Source organism: Gymnoscopelus braueri (assembly GCF_963280865.1).
Source record: "Gymnoscopelus braueri genome assembly, chromosome: 17".
Taxonomy (NCBI): domain Eukaryota; kingdom Metazoa; phylum Chordata; class Actinopteri; order Myctophiformes; family Myctophidae; genus Gymnoscopelus; species Gymnoscopelus braueri.
In genome coordinates this window covers 51,216,367-51,243,026 of record NC_137617.1, presented here as the reverse complement: position 1 = coordinate 51,243,026, position 26,660 = coordinate 51,216,367, and the positions used below count along the sequence as shown (strand labels likewise).

Sequence of the window (26,660 nt, the reverse complement as noted above, 5' to 3'; positions counted from 1 at the left end):
AGATTGGGACGCAGGTCCAGGACGTAGAGGTCGTCGGCGGGCGTGTCGTAGCCTTCGTATCCTCCAAAGAGGACGATGCGGTCTCCCACCATGCAACAGCACATGCGGGACTTCAGGGACGGGCCTTTGCCCTTGGGCTCGACCTTCGTCCAGGAGAAGCTCTTCGGGTTGAACCTCCACAGGTCGCTGAAGGTCTGGCCCATGTGGTAGCCGCCGAACGTGTACAGCTCTCCGTTGTAGGCGAAGGCCGCGCGACCCTCCGGGAGGAAGTCGGCGGCGGGCGTGCTCAGCCAGCGGCTGGTCTCCGGGTCAAACACCCGGATGTTGTTCCGGTTCCCTCGGCCGCCGAAGACGAACATCTTTGTCCCGATGATGGTGGCGGAGTGCCACGACGAGGTGGGCCGCGGAGTGCCCGGCGTGAGCTCGATCAACGACCAGACCATGGGGGTGGGCTCCGGCTCGACGGGGTCCATCACGACGGCGGCCGACGCTTTGGTGGCCTTCGTCGGGGTCTCTGGCGGTTCCACCTCCGGCTTGGTGTCCAGCGTGTAGACGTCACTGTTGCGTCCGTCCCAGTTGAATCCTCCGTAGACGTACATGACGGCCCCCAGGACGCAGGCCGAGTGGTTCCTCGTGCCCTCCGGGACGGTCCCGGAGACGACGGGCTCGACCCAGCTGTGGGTGTTGACGTCGAAGGCGTAGAGCACGTTGCAGAAGTCCCCGTTCCAGTAGCCTCCCCAGAGGAACACGGAGTCCTCTATCAGCACGGCCGTGTGGCCGAAGCGCATGGAGGGAACCAGCAGGCGGCACTCTCCTCTCCCGGGCGTCGGCGGGGGCAGCTTTGTCCAGCGCAGCAACACAGTGTCGAAGATGTGCACCTGGATGTGGTCGACGTCCTTATAAGGACCTCCAAAGCAGTAGATCTCGCTCCCCACCGCTACACTGACGTGATACTTGTCATTGATGTCCGCCTTAGGCTTTCCATTTGAATGCACCGTCCATCGGAACATCGTCCAAAGTGGCAACAAATTGATTGGTCTAGCCTGAGTTCTTCTTCCTCTTCTTCTTCTTCTTCTTTTTCTTCTTCTTCTTCTCCTCCTACTTCTTCTTCTTCTTCTTCTTCCTCTTCTTGGAGTTCTATGGGGGTAAAATGACCTTTGTTTTGTGCGCTACTGCTTATAATTTGTGCAGTGGCACAGACGCCCCGTGAGGCTTGGCCAATCGGTGAAGTAAGATGGGTAGGTCTTCCTTACATGGCACAAGTCCATCGTCTTTGGCTGTGTGAATCCCTGGTAAGATGAGACAAGATCTTTAGCGATCCCGCGGGGGGGGGGAATCCAGTCACCAGAGGCAGCACAGCAGTTAAGATACAGGTACAGGGAAGGAGAAAGTACCGTAGATAGACGTACTAAGGTCGGGCCTTTTGCCAAAATATTCCCATAGGCCACCGTCATCCCCAAAATCGGCAATGGCCGATGTATTCACGCGAGAATCGCAGTTTATGTGACATTTATGCTCCCCAGGCCCTGACATGTGCAGGGCCAGCGTCGGGTCACCATAGTGACTGACCAGAAACAACAATCTGGTACCACCCATCCATAAAACAAACATGGGCAAATTCTCCTTCTACAGCACGGCCACCAAGGTATGGAATAGTCTAACCACATCCCTCAAAAATGCAGCTCGCTGGGTCCATTCAAAACATCTTTCTGGAGGCCATAAGAGGAGCTAGTACCAGTTTCCCGGTAGACAGACGACCCCCTCCCCTTTTTTTTGTATATATTTTTTATTTTTCATGCTTTTTTTTTGTATATATTTTTTATTTTTCATGCTTTTTTTTTTTGTACATAGTGGTATTTTTTCTCTGTATTTTTATGTTGATTTGAACTGTTTGGTTGCTACTATATATGTCTATGAAATGAATTCAAGGACCCCAACGGAAACAAGTCCGCAAGGACCTTTTTGGACGGACCTTTTAGACAAAAGTATTATAAATGTAACTGTGTTGTTTTACATTCTTTTGCCTAATAACAATTTCAATCAATCAATCAAAACTGTCAATGAAAAAATGAGACGACACGTCTGTCTTTCTACCGGTTTAGCCCTTTAAGACCGGGAACGCATCTGTGTGTCAATTTTAGATGTCTTTGTGCTATTCAAAAATAGCAGATCTACAAGCTCATAGCGTGGCACCGAGTGCCACGCTATGAGCTTGCAGATCTGCTATTTTTTGAAAAATATTTGAAAATTTGGGCAAATCTTTGAATATATATATATGTCACAGGATGATTGAATAACCAGGACGATTGAAGACAGAGCGCTCGTTTTTAGGCACGGGGCTTCGGGGCGAGGCGGGGCTTTGATGCGACGCGGACCTGTCTGTTGTTGTTCCCCCCCCACGTAGCAACCAGGAAGCTACGCTAGGGGAACGCTGATAATAGTTATTGTCCATGACGGAGGCGCGCCGACTCAAAAGAGCTTGAGGCCGAGGAGGCGCGCGAGTGCCCGCGCTGACCGGCCGATGCTCTGATAGTCGACACAGCGCCGTCCGAGTTGTAAACCGATAGGGACAGAATAGTTCTTTTCATGGATCACTGTGTGTGTGTGTGTGTGTGTGTGTGTCTCAGGGAGAAAATAAAACAATGCGTGTGTGCGCGGGCGCGTGCATGCGCGCACGCATTTGTGTGCATGCGTGCGCATGTGTGTGCATGCGTGTGCGCATGTGTGTGCATGCGTGTGCGCATGTGTGTGCATGCGTGTGCGCACAAATGCGCACACACACACACACACACACACACACACACACACACACACACACACACACACACACACACACACACACACACACACACCCTCTAGTCTGGCTTGCATTGCCCTCTAGCGTTGGTTTTACAGAATTGCCTGAAAACAAGTGCTCCTTCTTCAATCGTCCTGGTTATTCAATCGTCCTGTAACATATATACGTTTTAAAGGGTCTACACCATGAATTTCATTTTTTTTTTGTTTTTTAGTATTTTTTGGGCTCCCCAGTGTCTCTTGTACCCCAAAAAATATATATTTTTTAACATTCAGTCATTCATTCTCATTTCAGAGATTTTCAGAATGGGCGTGTCTGAACAGGCCATTTCAGAATGTGCAATGCAAGTGATGTCACTTGCATTGCCATTGCATTGATGCTGGCCAGACAGAATTGCTCAGTAGCCCCCCCCTGCCCAAGAGGACGTTTTGATATTGCAGCTGAAAGTGCTGTATAAGCCAGAGACAATTGACTTGGGATGAGTATATCTGAGTGATGATTTAGGCTCAAACCTTTTGAAAAAGGTTTGAGGGACATACACCATATGATATTAAATATCAAATATTTTTTTTTAATTCATGGTGTAGATCCTTTAAAGGGATTTTTTTGTACTCTGATCTGTGCATCTGTGGGTCCCTGGAACAACATATTTTTAGATGGGGGTCCGCGGCCAAATACATATCATTTTGGGGGTCCTTCACATGGAAAAGTTGGAGCACCACTGATATAGCAACATAAACGTTTTTTAAAAGAAAATGTTTGTAAAATAAAATATTCAAATATTTGCACAAATGTTCACGATTTTTCAAAAATAACAGATCTACAAGCTCACGAGCTTGTAGATCTGCTATTTTTGAATAGCCAAAGAAATCTTAAAATGACACAGACAGATGCGTTCCCGGTCTCATTGGGTTAAACAACAAAGAATTGTGAAACATATCACTTCCATTGACAGTAACAATGTGGCCAAACACACCTCAGGCCCGCCATCAGTAATCACCTTTGACATCAAAGATACGTCCTTGTCTATGGCGATCAAATTGCCTTATTAGGAAAGCTGTGAAGCTGATGGATTAGGTCGGCCAATCACGGAAGACGATGGCGTGGTGATCTCAGCAGGCATCGGTTTCCCTGCTTGACAGACACGCCCACTGGCTTTAGGTATTGGGCGAACTTTGCATGACGTTTGTTGGCGTCCTAAAACTAATATAAGCTGTAAGCGCACAATATCCATTGTTTTACAGAGACAGACTCAATGAATCCACTCCGATCCAAGATGTTGCCGTTTGAGTGAGAATGTGGGCAGTGCATCTAAAAGGAGCAACATACAGTATTAATGCAGCTGTTGCAGTGAGGAACAAGGTGTACTGCTTTGGAGGGGACCTAAACATATATAGTGATCGGCTTAGTGTGCATGTATTCAACACAGTCCCTTTAAGCTGGATTAAGTTGACCCCTGTGACACCTGGAGGAGGAAAATGTCCCCTAGGGGTTCTTCCCATACATGAGGGACACATTGCTGTGCTGATAGAAGATACAGTCTACACCTGGGGAGGATACTGGAGAGAGTACTACAACGTGCTTTATGCACTTGATGTCGACGCCCACAGATGGTTCAAACCCAGGGTTTCTGGGACTGCTCCAGGAGGGAGGTACTACCACTCAGCCTGTGTGTTGGAGAAGGTCGTGTTTATCTATGGAGGATTCACCAAGTTGACTAGATACATTAATGACATGTACAAGTTGGACACCAGCACAATGGTCTGGTCTTTAATTAACACCGGAGGAACTCCACTCAATAGTCACTCTGCCACCATCATCGGGACCAAGATGTTTGTATTTGGGGGCTTTGGGGGGAACCAGAGTGTTTGACACAGAGACCAACTGCTGGCTGAACACACCTTCTGCACAGCTTCTTTCAGAAAGACGCTGCTGTCATTCAGCCTTTACCTACAATGGAGAGCTGTACATATTTGGTGGCTTTAACTATAACCAGATCTTCAGTGATCTGTGGAGATTCAGTCCAGAGACCTTCTCCTGGAAGAAGGTTGACCCAAGGGGAAAGGGCCGTGTCCAATGTATGGTATGTACTGTTGCATGATGGGAGATCGTATCATCCTCTTTGGAGGATCCAAACACAGAGTCTACACACCCTCTGGTGACCTGTTCATCTTAGACGTAAGCTAGCAGTTATTCAGTATGGTGTGGAGCAGTCTGAACTCCCACACAACATCAGGTGGGAACTTACAGCGATGTACGGTGTGCCCACAAACAAACAGACAGACAAACTGACGACAAAACAAAAGTAAGGGTGTGAACTGGCGGTAATGACTACCATCAGCAATAGAACAAAACAACAAGAAACATGAGTGTGTTCCCTGCCAGCGTGTTGCAGTGCTTCCTGTACACTCAGCATTACAGCTCTAGTGTCCTCATCACGTACGCCGACGACACAACAGTGATTGGCCAGTATGTCTACACCCAGTGGTGGAAAAAGTACTACATTTTTTTACTCAAGAAAAAGCATCAATACTGCAATGTAGAAACACTCTGTTAGGGCGCGCTCCCACCAAAACATGGTCGGCTAGCGTTAAGCGCAGGTTGTGCGCGGCCACAGTTTTTTGCAGCCAGCGGATTCTAAAAAACGGGAGTGACGCGCCTGTCACTCACTTTCAGGACCCTCCCCGTAGCCCGCACCGCCTTCTGCCTTCAGCACCATGGTGCTTCCTGAGTCTTGGGACGGTCCGCCTTCGACTCACCCGATTGGACAGAGGGGGAAAATCAGCTCCTGCCTCCAGCAGTTTTATGCTTCAAATGGACAAGTCGTGTAGAGCAGATAAACGCAAGGTCTGCGCGACAAGCGGAAAGATCCGCTCTTGCGTGAATCCACGCATTTGCATTGACAAAGCATTGGCAGATTCTGCCCCAGAGGTAAAATAAAAGTGCGTTGGGAGCGCGCCCTTACAAGTAAAAGTCTGGAATATAAAATGTACTTGAGTAAAAGTACAAAAGTATTGGCATCATAATGTACTTAAAGTACCAAAAGTAAAAAATACTCATTATGCAGAAATCCTCAATTTCATGTTATCTAAAAAGGGGAGGAGGGTTCACACCAGTATTGATGAGGTGCTGCTGACCTTGGTAAGTAAATACGAGAATAAAAATAAATACCTCAACATTGTACATGAGTACATGTATTTAGTTACTTTACATCACTGTCAGCACCTTTTGGAGTGAAGCTGCTGCTCCGGAGCAGTCAGGGGTTCAGTGTCTTGCTCAAGGACACTTTGACCACAAAACTCATTGAAGATTTATCATTAATAATTAACCCATTAAGACCTTATCATTGATAACACATTCCCTGCCATTGACGGAGATCTCCGTCATTTCATGAATGATCCTAGGACCCTGAAAGAAGGACTGGACGGATGTGACGTCATCCCCAAAAAATGACACTCCCGTCCACTCCTTCTTTATGAGTTTTAGAAAAACACTCCTTTCTCTTTTTTTGGTGAAAACGGTTGTTATTCAACAGCCGACCGGAACATAATGGCCGATTGTGGTTACAACATGTTTTCTCTGGTGGATAGACCACACCCCCCCCCCATCCCCCACACATGCTTTGTTTACATCCACGCTCACGTCACGGCTCCCGTGTCTCTGCAGAGATCGTCAATATAAGGTAAATAAAAATCACACCCAGTGTGAAGTGGGCGGTGTGGTCACAGTGGTCATCACAGTGATGGAAGAAGTGATGGAAGAAGTGATGGAAGAAACAAATGTATGTTTTTTTTTAAGTTATGGTCCTATTTATAGGGCTATGCACATGTGTCATGTTTCCCTAGCCAATCACAGTCCTGAATAGACTGTGATTGGCCAATCACGGTGCAGGGTTAGGGGGGTACATTTGTGGCCAATCACAGCGCAGGATTTGGTGTGCAAATATCCAAACCTCACATATAGGGGCGGTTTCACCGCCCAAAAACCCTGGCAGAAGCTACATAATTAATTAATTCATTAATGAATGAATACCTGGCAGGGAATGTTCATGTAATGAAAAAGTACTCAAATTCTTTACTTAAGTAAAAGTACCAATACTGCAATATAAAAATACTCTGCTACAAGTAAAAGTCCAGAATTCAAAATTTAATTGAGTAACAGTACAGAAGTATTGGTATCAAAATGTACTTAAAGTACCAAAAGTAAAAGTACTAAAATGTTTGAAAATAGCAGATCTACAAGCTCACAACGCATTGTGAGCTTGTAGATCAGCAATTTTCAAATAGCCTATGTATAAAATAGGGTTAAAGTGGTTCATGTATGTTTTATAATGTAATCATTTATATCTGCAAAGTAACTAGTAACTACAGTTTTCAAATAATTGTAGTGGAGTAAAAGTACAATATTTGCCTCTGAGATGTAGTGGAGTAGAAGTAAAAGTATTGGCAATTGGAAATACTCAAGTAAAGCACAAATACCTCAAAATTGTACTTAAGTACAGTTCTTTATACCGCTGCGTGTGACTCACCGTAGTCCATGTCGTAGAACAGGATGAACTTGCTCCAGCCCAGCTCCTCCACCAGAGCCAGCATCACGTCGTTGAGGCGAACGGGCGGCCGCGCGGCCAGCGTGTAGCGGTGTGCGCCGGGCGCCGTGGGGTTGAGGCGGCAGGCGGTGCGCGGCGAGGGGGAGGAGCCTCCGCCGCTGCGCTGCACGTAGAGGTGGGGGATGTGCATGGCGTCCGTCAGAGACTGCAGAGCGCTGGCCGACGCACAGCCTGTAGACGACACCAACGCCAAGATGCCCTGGTTCATCAACTCACAGGCTGAGGAGAGGAGAGGGAGAGGGAGAGGGAGAGGGAGAGGGAGAGGGAGAGGGAGAGGGAGAGGAGAGGAGAGGAGAGGAGAGGAGAGGAGAGGAGAGGAGAGGGGAGGAGAGGAGAGGAGAGGAGAGGGGAGGGGAGGGGAGGGAGAGGAGAGAATTATTCACCCTATGAATCAGTCATTTAAATACCAATCAATCAAAGACAGCAGTCAGCGGTGTTGAAGGTGGTTGTTAGATCGATAGTCAGACACACAAAAAAGAACGAGACAGACAGACAGACAGACAGACAGACAGACAGACAGACAGACAGCTGATTTCAAACAGATAATCATTCATTCATTCAGGTGGTGTGATCAACTCATTCAGTGCCAAGTAAATAAATCAATAATTGCCAACAGTGCCAGCGAATTGTTTTCCCTGTGCTTTTTTTCTTCTTCATTTCGACCCTCCATTCTCTAGTTATTGGCCGTTGAACGTAGCATGTCTCACCAATAATGCAGAGGAAAACACGGGAAGCTCACAACACTGGGCTTTGGGATAAATGGACGTGTGACACGGCAATGGCACTGAATGAGATTAACAGATGCGTTTGTTATTGAGCCTTTTTTGGGAGCCATGGTTAAATCAATTAATTCTATTTCACGGTCAGTTAACCTAATCCTGGAGCAGTATATTTAATAGCAGTGGTGTAAAGTAACTAAGTACATTTACTCAAGTACTGTACTTAAGTACAGTTTTGAGGTATTTTTTTTACCGTGAAGAAGTATTTACAATTGTCAGTACTTTTACTTCTACTCCACTGTATTAACAATTATGAAGGCTGACTCACCATTTACTTTTCTTTCTTTATGTTAAAGAGTTTCAGTAACTGTATTAACACATTGAGTCCTGGAACGCATCTGTGTCACTTTAGATTTCTTTGGCTATTCAAAAATAGCAGATCTACAAGCTTGTAGCTCTGCTATTTTTGAAAAATCGTGAAAAAATATGTTTTATATTTTTTTCAAAAATCGGTTAGGATTTAGAAAATATTTTAAGAATCGGACTCAGGGCTTAATGGGTTAATATTCTCATATATTGTGATTTTCATCAAAATCACAATAAACATATTTTCCATATTCACATTCCCATATGTTTACTCTTCACAGCCTCAATAAACTGGATCATTGACTTTGGCTTTCACCAGTGGTGGAAAGTAACTAAGTACATTTACATAAGTACTGTACTTAAGTACAATTTTTTGGTATTTGTACTTTACTTGAGTATTTCCAATTTCCAATACTTGTACTTCTACTCCACTACATCTCAGAGGCAAATATTGTACTTTTACTCCACTACAATTACTTGAAAACTTTAGTTACTAATTACATGTCAGATATAAACTGATATAATGAAACAGACATTAACAACTTCAGCCCTATTTTATAGATAGGCTATTTGAAAATAGCCGATCTACAAGCTCACAACGCATCGCGGTGCGACGCGTTTTGAGCTTGTAGATCTGCTATTTTCAAATATTTAGTACTTTTACTTTTGGTACTTTAAGTACATTGTGATGCCAATACTTTTGTACTTTTACTCAAGAACATTTTTTTAATTCTGGACTTTTACTTATTTTTTGTATTGCAGTATTCATACTTTTACTTAAGTAAAGAATTTGAGTACTTTTTCCACCACTGGCTTTCACCAATCATATGTTTAGAATGAATTATTTCTAAATGTTATGTCAACATGAACTTATTATTGCATAATCATGAAATCAATCAGAAACCACTTGCTTCTGAATTTGACCAAAAAGCTTCATGCTGCATTGTTATAGCACAATGGACAGACTACAAAGACACAATACAATGCATCACTGGAGAGGATTCATTAACTGTATCAAAACGAAAATAAACATTTATCAATGCAAGAAGTACAAAGAACAATCACACACTAAACAATACAACAGGAGCTTTAACACTAAAGAACAATCACACTAAACAACACAACAGGATCTTTAACACTAAAGAACAATCACACACTAAACAACACAACAGGAGCTTTAACACTAAAGAACAATCACACTAAACAACACAACAGGATCTTTAACACTAAAGAACAATCACACACTAAACAACACAACAGGAGCTTTAACACTAAAGAACAATCACACACTAAACAACACAACAGGATCTTTAACACTAAAGAACAATCACACACTAAACAATACAACAGGAGCTTTAACACTAAAGAACAATCACACACTAAACAATACAACAGGATCTTTAACACTAAAGAACAATCACACACTAAACAATACAACAGGATCTTTAACACTAAAGAACAATCACACACTAAACAATACAACAGGAGCTTTAACACTAAAGAACAATCACACACTAAACAATACAACAGGATCTTTAACACTAAAGAACAATCACACTAAACAACACAACAGGATCTTTAACACTAAAGAACAATCACACACTAAACAACACAACAGGATCTTTAACACTAAAGAACAATCACACTAAACAACACAACAGGATCTTTAACACTAAAGAACAATCACACACTAAACAACACAACAGGATCTTTAACACTAAAGAACAATCACACACTAAACAACACAATCACACACTAAACAACACAATCACACACTAAACACAACAGGATCTTTTAACACTAAAGAAGTATCAACATGACTGTAAGTGAAACACACTACAGCAGTGGGTTCTCAAACTTTTTTCATGTCAAGGACCCCCAATTGACACTTATTAGCCCGCGGACCCCCATTTGAAAAAATATGCCTCAGGGACCCCCATGAGAGATTCTCAACCATTTTAATTTCAAGGACCCCCCAGTTTGACATGCATTAGGGCTACGGACCCCCATTTAATGGCATTTCTATCTCTGGGACCCCAATTTATATTGTAAAATCAATGTTATTTTAACTCTGAGAGTGTACAAATGGAACCAAATGGACCCGTCCAGAGTTACAGACCTGTTAGGGTCCATTTGGTTCCCCCTGGGGGTCCCCGGACCCCACTTTGAGAACCTCTGACTACAGGACATGTGTGTGTGAGCAGCAGTAATGGCTGCCATGAATCTGACTGCTTAGACATAGATTCAACTACACACAACAAACTACTACAAAACCACCACATTTCTGGCATTAAAACCAAGACAAGCTTTGTTTTACACGACAAAGTGCTTATATTGAACATGTTTCATGTCCTAATACTTCATTTACCTGAACAAACAGGGACAAACAGGAGACAAGAGACACTTTCAGTCTTTTCTCTCTTCCTGGTTCATCTGAAGACAGAGGTCACATGACCGCCTGAAACTACCTGTCTCTCAGAGGTGAATTTGCCACCTTGTGGTGAAAAGCGGGACAGGTCTGTTCCTAGAATAATACGCTCCCTGCTCATTCTAATACATGATAAGGCTCTTAAAAATACAAAGAACATTCATAATAAAAACAAAAATGTGCCTATACATTTGCTTAAGGTCACATGAGCTTGTAGATCTGCTATTTTCAAGAGATTTTTATACATTAGACTACCTGAAACGGGACATTCTGCATGATGAGTACTTTTACTTTTGGTACTTTTAAGTACATTTTCCTTTTGTACTTTTACTCAAGTACATTTTGAATTACGGACGTTTACTTGTAACAGAGTATTTCTATATTGCAGTATTGACAGTCGCTCTGGATTAAGAGCGTCTGCTAAATGTCTAAACTGTCAACTGATACATTTACTTAAAGGGATTCTAGAGGAAAAAAACGGTTGTCAAACAGTTAGTACCGTTGACTGACAACCCCTTCAGCCAATCAGCAGCTCCTTTTCCCCATCCCCAGCCAATATGACACAGGGGGACTTTAGAAGGGGCCATGCCCAAAATAGGTTGCTTTATTCGGATACATACGTGTCACTGCCCGCCCCTGCCGGTTCTCTGATTTTTTTTTTTTCAATTAGGCTCTGTCATGATTAATTGACCACATATATGAAGTTAAACAACTAAATTCTATCCAAACGATATCTTAAAAGTAAATTCCGTGCCTCAAAAAAATAAGTTTGAGAGCGTTTTAAAACCGATAGTAAAAAGTAAAAACAACGCACAGAAAACTATGGCGGCTCGTTCCATTTTTGTCGGCTGCACTCGGTTCCATTCGGTTTCACTCGAACAGTTCACACGGACACGCACACGGACGCGCACATGCGTGCGTTTCATTTACGTCCCGGACACCCGGATGTCAAAACATAAACAGTAGGGAAAATACGGATATCAGAAAGAGGACTGTGTTTCAATGCAGGAAAACACCCCAGCATCATTATAGAGTGGCTGATAGAGGGGAAAAAATGCAATATACATATATATATATTTATATATATATATATATATATATATATATATATATATATATATATATATATATATATATTTATATATATATATATATATATAAAAATTTCCTTCCCTTTAAGTAAATCATTTGAGTACTTTTTCCACCACTGGAGGAGGGTGATATTGGTGATTGCGCGGGCTGTGTGGGGAAATGTGTGTGGGCGAGGAAACACTTGGCATAACGGCTAAATTGGGGAGAAAAAAAGGGGTAAAAACACCACAAAAAAAATATAAAAGACAGTAACGGTTGTCTGATCCATCTTATTAACTGTGTGTTATGATATTACACTTTCACAGCCGCAGTATTTAAGCTGAATTAATGCAGCGCCGTGCCATGTAAGAGCCTTAAATGCTGAGGAAGCACAAAATGTTCTTTAACCCATCAAGACCGGACAGATTTGAGTTCAAATGTTTGCTTAAAAAATATGTACATTCATCAGATTTGCAATAAAATAAAAAATAGCAGATCTACAAGCTCATAGCGCGGCACCGAGTGCCGCGCTGTGAGCTTGTAGATCTGCTATTTTTGAATAGCCAAAGTATGAAAATATTGATAAAGTGGTTACACAGATGCGTTCCCGGTTTGACTGGGTTAATAAAGATGAATGCTAAAAGCTTTGTTTTCATCCTCCCTCTCTCTCTCTCTCTCTCTCTCTCTCTCTCTCTCTCTCTCTCTCTCTCTCTCTCTCTCTCTCTCTCTCTCCCCTCCCTCTCTCCCTCTCTCCCTCTCCCTATCTCTCTCTCCCTCTCTCCCCTCTCCCTCTCTCTCGCACTCTCTCCCTCTCTCCCTCTCTCTCTCTCTCTCTGTGTCTCTGTCTCTGTATCTCTCTCTCTCCCCCTCTCGCTCTCCCCCCCCCCCCCCCCCCTCTCTCTCTCCCCCTCTCCCTCTCTCCCCCTCTCAACTTGGACTCATCTCATCAAACATTTAGTGTTGCGAGCCAGACGATGTTCTGGGATGTTTCTTCATTTATTTTTTTATTTATTTTTCATCCACTCTTTTTATCTCTTTATCTACACTGCCAGCGAAAACGAGCGATTTTACTGTAACTTTGAAAAACCATGTAATATTTTCCATGACCGCTGTCCTCGCGGTGATCGCCTCATCAAACACGAGTCTCGGGGAAAAAAAATCTGGTCGCGGTAATCCGTTGCACAGCTCTTGCCTGTTGAATGTAACCTGACAGTACGTTTTAACAGCGGGCGACTCTCGGGCGATCGCCGGGCGACATCGTCCAAAAGATAAAGAAAATCCATCTTTCATCGCCCCCCCGCCCACTTCGCCCTATCGCCAGTAGTTGCCGGCTCTCATAGACATATAATGCACTTCCGGAAAATACTATCCTGATCGACCGCTGTTAAAACGCACCGTGACTCCGCCAGATGGAAGCAGCTACTTCCATCTGGGACCTCGGTAGCACAATCGATGAAGGGGCGGTCCCTTTTTTTCCCAAGCTACTTGGCAGGTGATTGGATGATCCCGCACCTAGCAGCCGCTGATTGGTTTGAACACGCAGCGGTGCGGGCAGCTCTACTGTCTGAGCGAGTCCAGATGGAGGCTGTATTGTGAAGTCAATACCGCCCCCATCTGGCGGAGTCAGGTTATGTTGAATGTGCCTTGTTTTTACCAAAGAACAACAGGAACGGAGATAAAGCTATTTCCCCCCAACGAATAGACAGGAAGTAAACAAGCTTTTATTTGATTTTAAATTATGTCAATTCCGGGGTCTGTCGTCATCTGGCAGTGAGAGCATCATTCATAGGGTAGCAAACAGCGCCACTTGGTGGAAAACCACTGAATGAAAACACAAAACTGGTCAGAGCTCGTCAGTGGCAGGCTGCGCCTTGGCAGAACCTGACGAGTTCCCTCGTCAGTGGCAGCAAAGAGTTATTATTTCAACGCTTTGCTCCAGGGCATCGCCAGCACTGAGGCGTTTTGTCTCTGTTGCCAGTGTTCAGCGGTGGAAACTTTTCAGTTTTTCATGCGTCTATGAGGTTGATAGAACTTCATTAAGCCCCCTGGTGGTGTTTTTATGGTGTTTTATGTCTTCTCTGACTATTTTGAGTTTCTTCCTGGAGGCTGAAACCTTGAGGGTCAAACGTGCCAATAGAAAAACAGCCATTTAATGACAAAGTAAAAATATACCCTCCCCCTCATTATCATAACACAACAGGTGTGGGCATGAGGAAGAGGAGGGACTAGGACAGGTGGGTGGTGCTACGGTGGTGGAGGAGGTGCTAAGGTGAGAACCAGGTATACTTGAACTGGAGGCGTGTCCACATAAAAACATAATTTTAACACTTTCTGTACACTTTAAAAAATAAATCCTCCTCCTAGTATAACCATAATACCTGATTATTATGTTTTAGGGGGGGGGGATCACTGAAAATCACGGCACCCCGTCTTTAAAGTATCCAAAAGTAAAGTGGAGGGGTTGAGGTGGACTGATGCGTGGCGTGAGGAGCGGCTGAGGTCGATTGATGCGTGATGTGGGGGGCGGTTGAGGTGGCCTGGTGTATGGCTTGAGCGTCATGAGACTGTTGGGGCATGTGAGGAGAGCCAGGTTGCAAGATGTGGTGGCTGGCACCTGAAGTCAATTGGGGCTGAAAAGTACTTGCTATCTGCCCTTTGTCCTTGCCTTCATCCTCTTGCTGGGGGTTGAAGTGTGTCTTAACATAGTCATCAGTACGTTGTCTTGACATACTTCGTGAGGGGGGACCGGCAATTAACACCCCACTCTTAACACTGCCATCATCTGCAGCAGCTTCTAGCACCTCTGCTGCTGCTAGTGCAGCTTTGGCTTTTCCCTCCTCTTTCAGTGCATTTAGTGTTGCATCAATACATGTTTCAATTTTCAGCATGGCATCAACACGTGCTCGTTCTGCCTCAATGCGTGCTCTTTCAACCTCCAATTCTATTTTGCGTTTTGCATATTCAGCTTTTGTGCACGCAGCTTCTGCCTTCGCCCGTGCTTCTGCTGCAACTTGGCTTGCATGCGACTTACAAGTACGGTGTGAGGCTGCTGTGTGACTTGTATGTGACTTTCGGGAACGATGTGTAGAAGATGCCTTGCTTGCATGTGATTTATTGGAACGAAGTGACGATGATGACGTTGATGAAGCTCCATACTCAGACCTGACCTCCAAGTTGGACGCTCCACTGACATCTGGAAGGTCTGACATCTTGCTCTTGACGTCTGGTCAATCTTTTCACTCTACTGTCCTTAGCTCTTAGGTCAGCCTTGACAGGGAGTTAAACAGTAGTATCCATGCAAAGAAACGCTGAGACAAGGCTTCAGATTCCTTATGGGTACTTTATATTGTGAAACTGTAAATAAACAGAAACATACAGAAAATGAGTGTCAATGAACTAACACACATCCACTAACATGACATTTCTCATGACATTAACTCAGACGGTCACCATGACCTAGTAAATTGCAACAGATTAAGCCCTCACTGGGCACAGGTGTGCTAAAGGGTCACAGTGACATAGTACAAAGCTACAAATTAGTCCCTCACTGGACACAGGTGCGCTAATCATACCAGGGTGTGTCAATCAACCAAACAAACTTTTAACATGAAATATATCCCCACAAACATGAATTAAACCCCAAACCCACATCATGTCAAGAAACACAACAAAAGCACAACAAAGTACATCTACTCACAGATTGTGCCGGAATCAGGGCAAACATTCCAACAGAAAACAATTAAGCAGTGGCAGCATTACACACTCCTTCCCTCTCTGGGTCTGAATGATGAATGAGCATTTTCTAACACTTGGAGGCTTAAATACCCTAACACTAGGGGGCAGTGTTGGTACAATTACAGAACTGGGAATTACAACACTGGGGCCAGAATAATATATATATATATATATATATATATATATATATATATATATATATATATATATATATATATATATTAGTATATATATATATATATATATATATATATATATATATATATATATATGGGAGGGGGATGCAGCGTGGAAAAAAGAGGACACTCTAAATTTCGGCGTTTGTTTTTTTCTTCACGCCGTTTGGTGCCCTGTGCTTCAGCACCTCAAGCCCGTTGGATAAGCCACCATTGTGTCTGTCTGTCTGTCTGTCTGTCTGTCTGTCTGTCTGTCTGTCTGTCTGTCTGTCTGTCTGTGCGCGTGCGTGTGTGTGTGTCCCTTCAGGGGACAGCGGCCTGTCAATCATTCTCATGATTGACAGCTGGTGCTGAAAACGTTTGAGAACACATCCGGTCTTATTGAGCTGAATTAATGGGTCTAATTAATGTTCATTAATCTATAAATTAATGTTAATTAATCAATTATTAATGTTAATTAATATATTAATTAATGTTAATTTATATATTAATTAATGTCAATTAATGTATTAATTAATGTCAATTAATATATTCATTAATGTTAATTAATATATTCATTAATGCTGAAGTCTGAACATTTTTGCGAGGCTTCAAATAACTATAAATGACAGAAACAAACTCAAGTGTGTGTGTGTGTGTGTGTGTGTGTGTGTGTGTGTGTGTGTGTGTGTGTGTGTGTGCGAGCGTGTGCTTGTGCACTTGCGTGCGTGTGTCAGTCTTCCGCGAATCCACAATATGGTCGCCTGGTTTGATTCTGTCTGTCTGTCTGTCTGTCTGTCTGTCTGTCTGTCTGTCTGTCTGTCTGTCTGTCATCATGTGTTTGTTGAGTCCAGAATGATAGTTGTTTACTAGTAGAGATGTTCCCTAAAGACACTGTGTTGCCCTGCATGCCAACCTCTCCTCTCCTCTGTGCCATGATGGCAGGCTGGCATACGCTCTGTCTGCCAGTGCAGTGGTGCAGTGTGTGTGTGTGTGTGTGTGTGTGTGTGTGTGTGTGTGTGTGTGTGTGTGTGTGTGTGTGTGTGTGTGTGTGTGTGTGTGTGTGTGTGTATGTGCCAGCTAGCCTCAAAAACCCTCTAGACTTAGTAGTAAACACTCCACAGACTCACTCCACTTTTTTCCCCAGACATAATGGGACTGTCTGACAGCGCTAACACAACAATGCAATAGAGCAAGATAATAATAACATGGGGCGGCAGTGGCTCAGGGGTAGAGTGGCCGGGTAGAGGGAACTGGAAACCGCAAGGTTCCCAGTTCGATCCCGGACTGGGGTGCAAGACACTGAACCCCTAATTGCTCCCGATGAGCAGGTTGTTGCTTTGCATGGTTTCCTCCTCCATCGGTGTGTGAATGTGTGTGTGTGTGTGTGTGTGTGTGTGTGTGTGTGTGTGTGTGTGTGTGTGTGTGTGTGTGTGTGTGTGTGTGTGTGTGTGTGTGTGTGTGTGTGTGTGTGTGTGTGTGTGTGTGTGTGTGAATGTAATGCACAATCTATGTAAAGGGCTTTGGATGAAAGTGCTTTATAAATGCACCATTTATTTATTACCATTTACATAATTACTTAAGTAAAAAGAGTAGTAATTACAGACAGACTGACAGGGGTGGGTGGATGATGGATGATGGATGGATGGATGGATGATGGATGGATGATGGATGATGGATGATGGATGGATGATGGATGATGGATGGATGGATGGATGGATGGATGATGGATGGATGGATGGATGGATGGATGGATGATGGATGATGGATGATGGATGGATGGATGATGGATGGATGGATGGATGGATGATGGATGATGGATGGATGATGGATGATGGATGATGGATGGATGGATGATGGATGATGGATGATGGATGGATGATGGATGGATGGATGATGGATGGATGATTGGATGGATGGATGGATGGATGGATGGATGGATGATGGATGGATGATGGATGGATGGATGGATAATTGGATGGATGATGGATGGATGATGGATGGATGATGGATGTGTCATAATGTGACGCATCGTGAGCTTGTAGATTGTATTTGTTATGTTAATTCTTGGTATTTGAGGAGGTTATATTAGAGTTTACAGTTCAGACATTTAGCAAACGTTATTAATCCATTAAGACCTTGAGCCGATTCTACAAAAAAGTCTTCTAAATCCTAACAGTTTTTTGAAAAAACGCATGTTTCTATATCAGTGGTTCCCGAACTTTTTCATGTCAAGGACCCCCAAAATGATATGTATTTGGCCGCCGACCCCCATCTCATAATAGTTTGTTCCAGGGACCCCCAGAAGCAAAGATTTGAGTTAAAAATGTTCGCTTTAAAAACATATATATTCAAAGATTTGCACACATTCTTCAAAAATAGCAGATCTACAAGCTCGTAGCAATGAGCTATGAGCTTTTTTAGCTTAAATCAAAAAGTGACACAGATGCGTTCCAGGTCTTATAATCCAGAGTGATTTACAGTAAGTAATCATTGCTGCATTCACATCGTTCTACCCTCTAGGCTCGCTGGAAAACTATATTTAATGTAATAAGTGAAACATAGTTCAGTATCTCTTCAAAAAGTAACTTTTTTCATTAGCTTGCTAAACAACAGGACAGATTCTAATCACTTTTTATTTTATTTTTTGCCAGCAGAGACATTCTCTCAGTGTGTTTTATATGTTTTAGCAGATTTCCAAACCTGGGGGAAGAAGCATCTCTTCAGACTCCAGTTGAAAATATTAAAATATGAAACTGAAATGATGTTGAAAACTATTTTAAGTTAAATGGTCCACAATGCCAAAGCTTCTCCAAAGCACTGCAACGTACAGCATAATCACACATTCTAACACACACACACACACACACACACACACACACACACACACACACACACACACACACACACACACACACACACACACACACACACACACACACACACACACACACACACACACACACACACACACACACACACACACACACACAAATAGTCAAGTAAAAGTCCGGAAGTCAAAGTGTACTTGAGTAAGAGTACAAAAGTATTGGTATCAAAATGTACTTAAAGTCGCAAAAGTAGAAAGTACTCACTATACAGAATGTCCCATTTCAGTTTTCTAGAGTAAATAACGTGTACAAAAATGCTTTGAAAATAGCAGATCTACAAGCTCACAACGTGTCGCGGTGCGACGCGTTGTGAGCTTGTAGATCTGCTATTTTCGGGATACTTTTTCTAACCTTGACCCAAGGGCGGAAGTTGTGTGTACGTTTTGGAAGCTAAATCTACAAAGTAACTAGTAACTAAAGTGGTCAAATAATAAGTAAAAGTACAATATTTGCCTGTGGGATGTACTGTAGTGAGTGGAATTAAAAGTATTGGAAATTAAGTACAGTACAGATACCTCAAAATTGTATGCACACACACACAGAAACGCACGCACACACGCACAGTCAGGCACGCACGCACGCACACATACACACACACGCACAGTCAGGCACGCACGCACGCACGCACACATACACACACACGCACAGTCAGGCACGCACGCACGCACACATACACACACACGCACAGTCAGGCACGCACGCACGCAAACATACACACACACGCACAGTCAGGCACGCACGCATGCAAACATACACACACACGCACGCGCAGACGCACACACACCCCGACAGCATCCGGTCTGATAAAAAAGGTTCCATTTGTACCCTCTCTATTTGGACAGTATTATACACTACATCCATTCAGTTGTCTGTCGGTGTGTGTGTGTGTGTGTGTGTGTGTGTGTGTGTGTGTGTGTGTGTGTGTGTGTGTGTGTGTGTGTGTGTGTGTGTGTGTGTGTGTGTGTGTGTGTGCGTGCACACGCGTGTGTGTGAATGTGCGCGTGTGTGTATGTGTGTGTGTGCGTGCGTGCGTGCGTGTGTGTGCTGACAGCACATTAACAAGCTACAGCTGGAGCATAACTTAATAACACACCTCAGTGCTCTTTCTCTCTCTCTCTCTCTCTCTCTCTCTCTCTCTCTCTCTCTCTAAGAGGAGGAGAGGAGCAGAGGATGGAGGTCAGAGGTCATTGTCTCAGCCGTCAGGGGATTCACTGAAGCAGAGAACCCTGAGATGAAGGACACGCACATCTGTCTGTCTGTCTGTCTGTCTGTCTGTCAGACAGACAGACAGACAGACAGACAGACAGACAGACAGACAGACAGACGGCCCTGACATTTTGGCCCAGACCGGCCCACCACAACCGGCGAGCAGATACTCTACTGCCCCGCTCCGCTGAGGCACATACAAACACACACCCTTAATACCACCACTTTTACTGAAAAGCCTCCCTCCATGTTCCTGAGCCTTGAGTAAAATAAATGATAACTACACAGCCCATACACAGCTATACAACCTATAAATATGATAGTTAGCATACAGTCCTCACTATCATACACAACCAGTCGTGGAAAAAGTACTCAACTTCTTTACCTAAGTAAAATTATCAATACTGCAATATTACTCCAGAATTAAAAATGTACTTGAGTAAAAGTACAAAAGTATTGGCATCCAAATGTACTTAAAGGTTTCATGACGTTCAGTTTTAAAAGTCTTTGTCATGGTCCTTCAAACGTGTATAGAAAGTTTTAACAAAAAAATCCACTCCATTGATCCATGGCAGGTGTTTTTCTCTCACATTTCTAAAGCCTTTTCAACTGCAATGAAAAAATAAATCTTTGCCTGCGGGTGTCGCTGGTGAGGGATTTTTCCTGTCAATCATCGCCTCTGCTCCGCCCCCCCCAAAGGAAAGGAAAGGATAGGGGAGGGGAGGGGCGAGGAGGAGAGTGTAACATAGTGACATAGTAACATACGTAACATAGTGACATAGTAACATACGTTTTTTTTTCTTCAAAAAACTGTTAGAATTTAGAAGACATTTTGTAGAAGAGGCCTCTGGTCTTAAAGAGTTGGTCTACTCCTCCTTTGTCCTCATCCCTCCATCATAGCAGACCATTGATCTGTGTGTGTGGGTGTGTGTGTGTGTGTGTGTGTGTGTGTGTGTGTGTGTGTGTGTGTGGTGAGGATGATGCACTTCAGGCGACAGCTTAAGTTTGTGCTGATGAAACCCTTGTGCAAGGAAACGTGCGTGCACGCACGTACGTGCACGCTCACACACAGACCAGTGGAGAGGGTGAGCAGTATATAAGTATGGAGTACACTACATCTCTGAGGACCTGTCATGGACCATGCACACACACACACACACACACACACACACACACACACACACACACACACACACACACACACACACACACACACACACACACACACACACACACACACACACACACACACACACACACACACACACCATGATGACTCTGTTTGAGTCCAGAATAGATCCTCCTCAGTCCAGTCAGCCTGCACAGCTCTACATGTTCTCTGATTTCCTGTGGTGGAAAAAGTACTAAATGTTTTTACTTAAGTAAAAGTATCAATACTGCAATGTAGAAACACTCTGTTACAAAGTAAAAGTCCGGAATTCAAAATGTACTTGAGTAAAAGTACAAACGTATTGTTATCAAAATGTACTTAATGTACCAAAAGTATAAAAGTACTAAAATGTTTGAAAATATAAAAGCTCGCAATGCGTTGCATTGTGGCGCGTTGCGAGTTTGTAGATCGGCTATTTTCAAATATCCTAGGTATAGAATAGGGCTAAAGCGGTTAATGTACGTTTTATAATGTAATAATTGATATCTGCAAAGTAACTAGTAACTTAGGTTTTCTAATTATTGTAGTGGACTCTGAGGTGTAGTGGAGTAGAAGTAAAAGTATAGAGGATTGGAAATACTCCAGTAAAGTAAAAGTACCTAAAACCTCACGCATTAGAAGGACAACATCATATCAGTCACCAGAACCAAAGACTATGGGTTTGCATAGGAAGGGGGCGTGTCTGATAAAATGAATATCAAATATGGAAATACTGAATCAAGTGACTTATAAACTGTCCGGGGTTCAAACACACTGAGTGGACGTTTAAAATGACCCCAAACATGTTGTAAAGTGAAATATCCCTTTAAATAAAAGTATCAATACCACAATGTGAAAATACTCTATTTTGACTGATTCATTAAATACTTTATTATTCACAAATGTAAACAGCATGAGGCACAGTCAGCCATTAAAGGGATAGTTCACCCAAAATGACATGTTTCCTATAGATGAGTCACCCCATGGAGACTTGAATTCGTGGATATGTTTTGTTTATGTCTCATTCCTATAAGACAATAATGTGAAGCCCAGCGGACCGGTAGGCAGCGGTTCCGGTAGGAGACACAAAGGTATAACCTGAAGACTCCGCACCACAGTGGATTCAAACCGCCGGACTCCACTTGGACATTAACCGCTGCACCGGCCGAGCCCCTCTCCAGAGCATCAGATTTAATGCCTTCATAACATTATGTGTGAACATTATGTATAGACATTATCTCTCTCTCTCTCTCTCTCTCTCTCTCTCTCTCTCTCTCTCTCTCTCCTCTCTCTCTCTCTCTCTCTCTCTCTCTCTCTCTCTCTCTCTCTCTCTCTCTCTCTCTCTCTCTCTCTCTCTCTATGTTACAGGGTGAATGGAGAACCAGGTAGATTGAAGAAGGCGCGTTCGTTTTTACCACCCACCCAGCAATTCTGTAGAAGCAACAACTAGAGGGAGCCACAAGCCAGGCTTGTGCACAAACTATATGGCTGCAACCACACACACACAGTCACACACACACACACACACACACACACAAGCGCACACACACGCGCTCATGCTTTTTTTGGTTTATTGAAAGCAGGACTGTTAAGATACTTTTATTGTGTTCTGGCTTTTGTTTTACTTTCTCCCTGACACACACACACACACACACACACACACACACACACACACACACACACACACACACACACACACAGTGATCCATGAAAAAAACTATTCTGTCCCTATCGGTTTACAACTCAAACGGCGCTGAGTCGACAAGTGGAGCATCGGCCGGTCAGCGCGGGCACTCGCGCCTGGAGGCGCGAGGGCGCGCTTCCTCGGCCTCAAGCTCCACTTGTCGGCGCGCCTCCGTCGTGGACAAGCGTGTGCGTGTGAACGCGTGTTCAGCGTTCCCCTAGCGTAGCTTCCTGGTTGCTATGTGGGGGGGAACAACAAAAGACAGGTCCCCGTCGGCACATCAAAGCCCCGCCTCTCCGCGTTCTCCTTCTCCTCCTCCTCCTCCTCGGAGGAGGAGGACGGTTTTATTTCGCGAGGAGGAGCTCCTCCTCGCCTCACGTAATAAACCCCCCGCCTCGCAGTGCCGCGTCCTCCTTCTCCTCCTCCTCCTCGCGAGCCTCGCTAATAAACCCTATCTCGAAAAGCCCCGCCTCGCCCCGAAGCCCCGTGCCTAAAAACGAGCGCTCTGTCTTCAATCTACCTGGTTCTCCATTCACCCTGTGACATATATATATATATTATATATTAATTTAAGCCTAGAATCAAGCCATCCAGGATCCTGGTGAATCATGACCATAAAACTTGTGATTCTGTGAAAAATAATGTTTTTCAAATTGAATTATATGATATAATATATATTTAATAAATACCCTTTTTTTTTAATTGATACTGTTGTTGTTTTTGCACACAAATGAGATTATTCTAAATTCTCTACACTATAGACACTGTACACTGTCAAACACACAGACACACACGCACACGCACACGCACACACAATATGAATATAACAAACAAGTAAGACGCGCGAAGCAAACGCAGCTCGAAAATAACATAGCAAGAAGAAATCTAAAACTGTCCTCAAACTAAGGCGTTTTCAACTTGCCATCCGGCCCGAAATATGCACAAATGAATGACATGGAATTCTTAGATATCCCAATAGATGAACTCGTCTAGATGCTTTTAGATGTGGTTTTTTTTTACTGTAGCTGCTATATTTCTCTCAGAGGAGTGTAATTAGTCACCCAGGGCAGGCGGATTTCAGCCACACTGTAGTGCACTCTGGCGCACTCTGGCGGCTGCACACAGGCAGTGCAAGCAGGGCGGATTTCAGCCACACTGTAGTGCACTCTGGCGCACTCTGCACACAGACAGACGGACACACAGACACACAACCCGAGCACGGTTTCATAGTAAGCGTCACTTGCACGGAGGCGCGCCGTTCGCATAAATCTCTTGAATGTTTGAATATCAAACAGAAACTATACACTATAGACACTGTACGCTGTCAAACACACAGACACACACGCACACACACACACACACACGTGCACACGCACGCGCACACGCACACGCACACGCACACACAATATGAATATAACAAATAAATCTCTTGAATGTATGAATATGAAACAGAAAGAGACAAAGACAGAAGGATGAATGTGTTCACCCAGTCAACACACTGATGCTGTAGCTGCTTCCAAACAACACCACATTGTGGAGGAAATAAATAAAATATAAATATGAATAGTAATAAAGTGGAGGGGACTTCATATGCAGATCAGTGACCTCAAGAACAGCGTCCCATCCACTGGATGATGAGAGGAGACTGTTCTCTCTCTATGGATGATGAGAGGAGACTGTTCTCTCTCTATGATGATGAGAGGAGACTGTTCTCTCTCCACTGACGTTCCTGTTTTATACCAGCCACTTCTACGAGTCACACTGTGTGTTTGTATGTCTGTCTGTACGGGTACGGCTGTCTACAGTAGTGAGTCAGTAATAAGGTAGCATAAGGCAGTAGTGAGTCAGTAATAAGGGCAGCATAAGGCGGTAGGGAGTCAGTAATAAGGGAGCAATGGCAGGCTCGCTGATACTTTGGAATGTCACATCTATACGTACATGAGGTTAGACTGGGGTCTGCAACCCGCGGCTCGGGAGCCACATGTGGCTCTTTAGCCCCTTCTAGTGGCTCCATGTAGCTGTGCATCTAAGCTGTGCGTAATTTGTCATGACACACGTTCTTACGTTCTCCAATATTGTAAAAATGTGTAGAATAAATAAAAAGTTTTAAAAGATCTACACCATGAATTTAAAAAAATAAATAATAATATTTAATATCATATTGTTTATGTCCCTCAAACGTTTTTCAAAAGGTTTGAGCCTAAATCAAGCCTCAGATACTCATTCCAACTAACTTCTCTCTGGCTTATAAAGCACTTTCACTTGCAATACCACATTGTCCTGTTTGGCACGGGGCGCTATTGAGCCAGTTTGTATGCATGTTATCTCCTGGTTCTGTGTGGAACCAGGAGATTTTTTTTGGTTGGAACTGAAAAACAGGAGGGATTGTACCCTGACGTGACGTCACGTCAGGGACCAAATCAGTTTGGCCTGTTTTGAGACCAATTTACAGAAAACCCCAGATTTGCTGTGAAAGCCTGAGTGTTCAAACTGGGGTATTTTTGGCGATAGAAAAGAGGTAGGGGAGACCAAAAACACACAAAAATAAGAAAAAAATCATGGTGTAGTCCCTTTAATATTTATGTCAAGTTAAATATGCTTCATAGCCAGCGACACATGTTTTTTAGCGAGGCGCCAAATGCCAGATGTGATTCCAAACGCAAAATAAAAAAGACTGAGGAAAACAGAGAATTAAATTGTTTTTGGACATAGTTTGCTTTCACTGCCAATGCTGCTGCATTACCTGTATGTTTGATCTGCTGTGAGACGTTATCATATTTAACTAGAAAATGTGCTCCTCGGAGCACAAGTCTCCGCCAGCAGACCTGTGCTATTTTAATAGCACGGGTCGTCTTGGTAGAACGGGTCGTCTTGGTAGAACGGGTCGTCTTGGTAGAATGCGCGTGGTTTTTGGTGTTCTGCAGGGGCGACTGAATATGTAGTGTCTGCATCTAAAAAATGTTCTTCTTGAAGCAATGTGTCATATGGGAGTCGTCGTAATTGACTGGTTTGTTCAAATGCTTGTCTGTCTTCTTCATCTTCATTGTCTTGAACAGTTTCAGCAGTTGATTGGTGTGTTTGATCTATGTCAGTTTTCTCTAGTGCTACATAATGTATTTGATCAAGGTGGCCAATTGTTACAGTATTAAGACTTCGGCCTTGTTGTGGGATCAATTCAACTCTATAGTCCTCTTCTGTGTTACTGTTGTAGATGAGTATGCTTTCTTAGCTTTGGCCTTCTGCGCCTTTGCTTGACCAATGTTAGGTGTTCTCAGAGGGACACACACACCGCACGGACGGGTGATTTGTACTGGAAGGTACTGTTCCAATCAAGACTGATTGATCCTGTCTTTCCTCACTTCAAAAAACATAAATGGCTTTTTGAAGTGACATACCTATTTATAGGATTTTATTTCGTCATGCGTCCCTCTAGCCAATCAAAGGCATTGGTGTCAACATATTGACACGTGTCACGTGGAGCTTGACCAATGTTAGCTTGGCTAGGAGGGAGGTGAACACACGGCGGGACGAAGCAAAAACATACTCTCCACCTCCGCGGAGACAATGAATGCTCGTTAACATGTATTTGTATTTAGTCATTTTGATAGGCTAATATACACATAATAGCCCGTGTTGCCTTCATTATTAAGGCTGAAATATGTTTGTAGCTACAGACAGATGTTGTGTTTATTTTTTTGGGTCCAAAATGGCTCTTTTGACGACATGTAAGGTTAGTGACCCTGGGTTAGACATAAGGTGCAAAAAGTAGCAGCACAACAACATCCTTTGAGAAAAACACGGCTTCACCTTTTTAATAAATGAGGATTTGCACCAGAGGGATATAGAAAAGGG

General features: G+C 43.6%; 2 protein-coding genes across 2 annotated transcripts in view; one reads left to right on the top strand and one right to left on the bottom strand.

The window, feature by feature from the left end:
* The window catches only part of LOC308105225 (glutamate receptor ionotropic, delta-1-like), a gene marked incomplete at its 3' end in the record, with an annotated part of 268,717 nt that overhangs the window by 108,045 nt on the left and 134,012 nt on the right, over window positions 1-26,660 (bottom strand). Inside the window, exon 3 of the mRNA XM_080455860.1 lies at window positions 7,326-7,622. Coding sequence (XP_080311986.1) covers window positions 7,326-7,611 — 286 coding nt within the window. The 5' untranslated portion in view covers window positions 7,612-7,622. The remainder of the gene's footprint in view (window positions 1-7,325; window positions 7,623-26,660) is intronic.
* The window catches only part of LOC308105227 (transient receptor potential cation channel subfamily M member 5-like), a 419,337-nt gene that overhangs the window by 309,751 nt on the left and 82,926 nt on the right, over window positions 1-26,660 (top strand). The gene's annotated exons all lie outside the window — the stretch shown is intronic.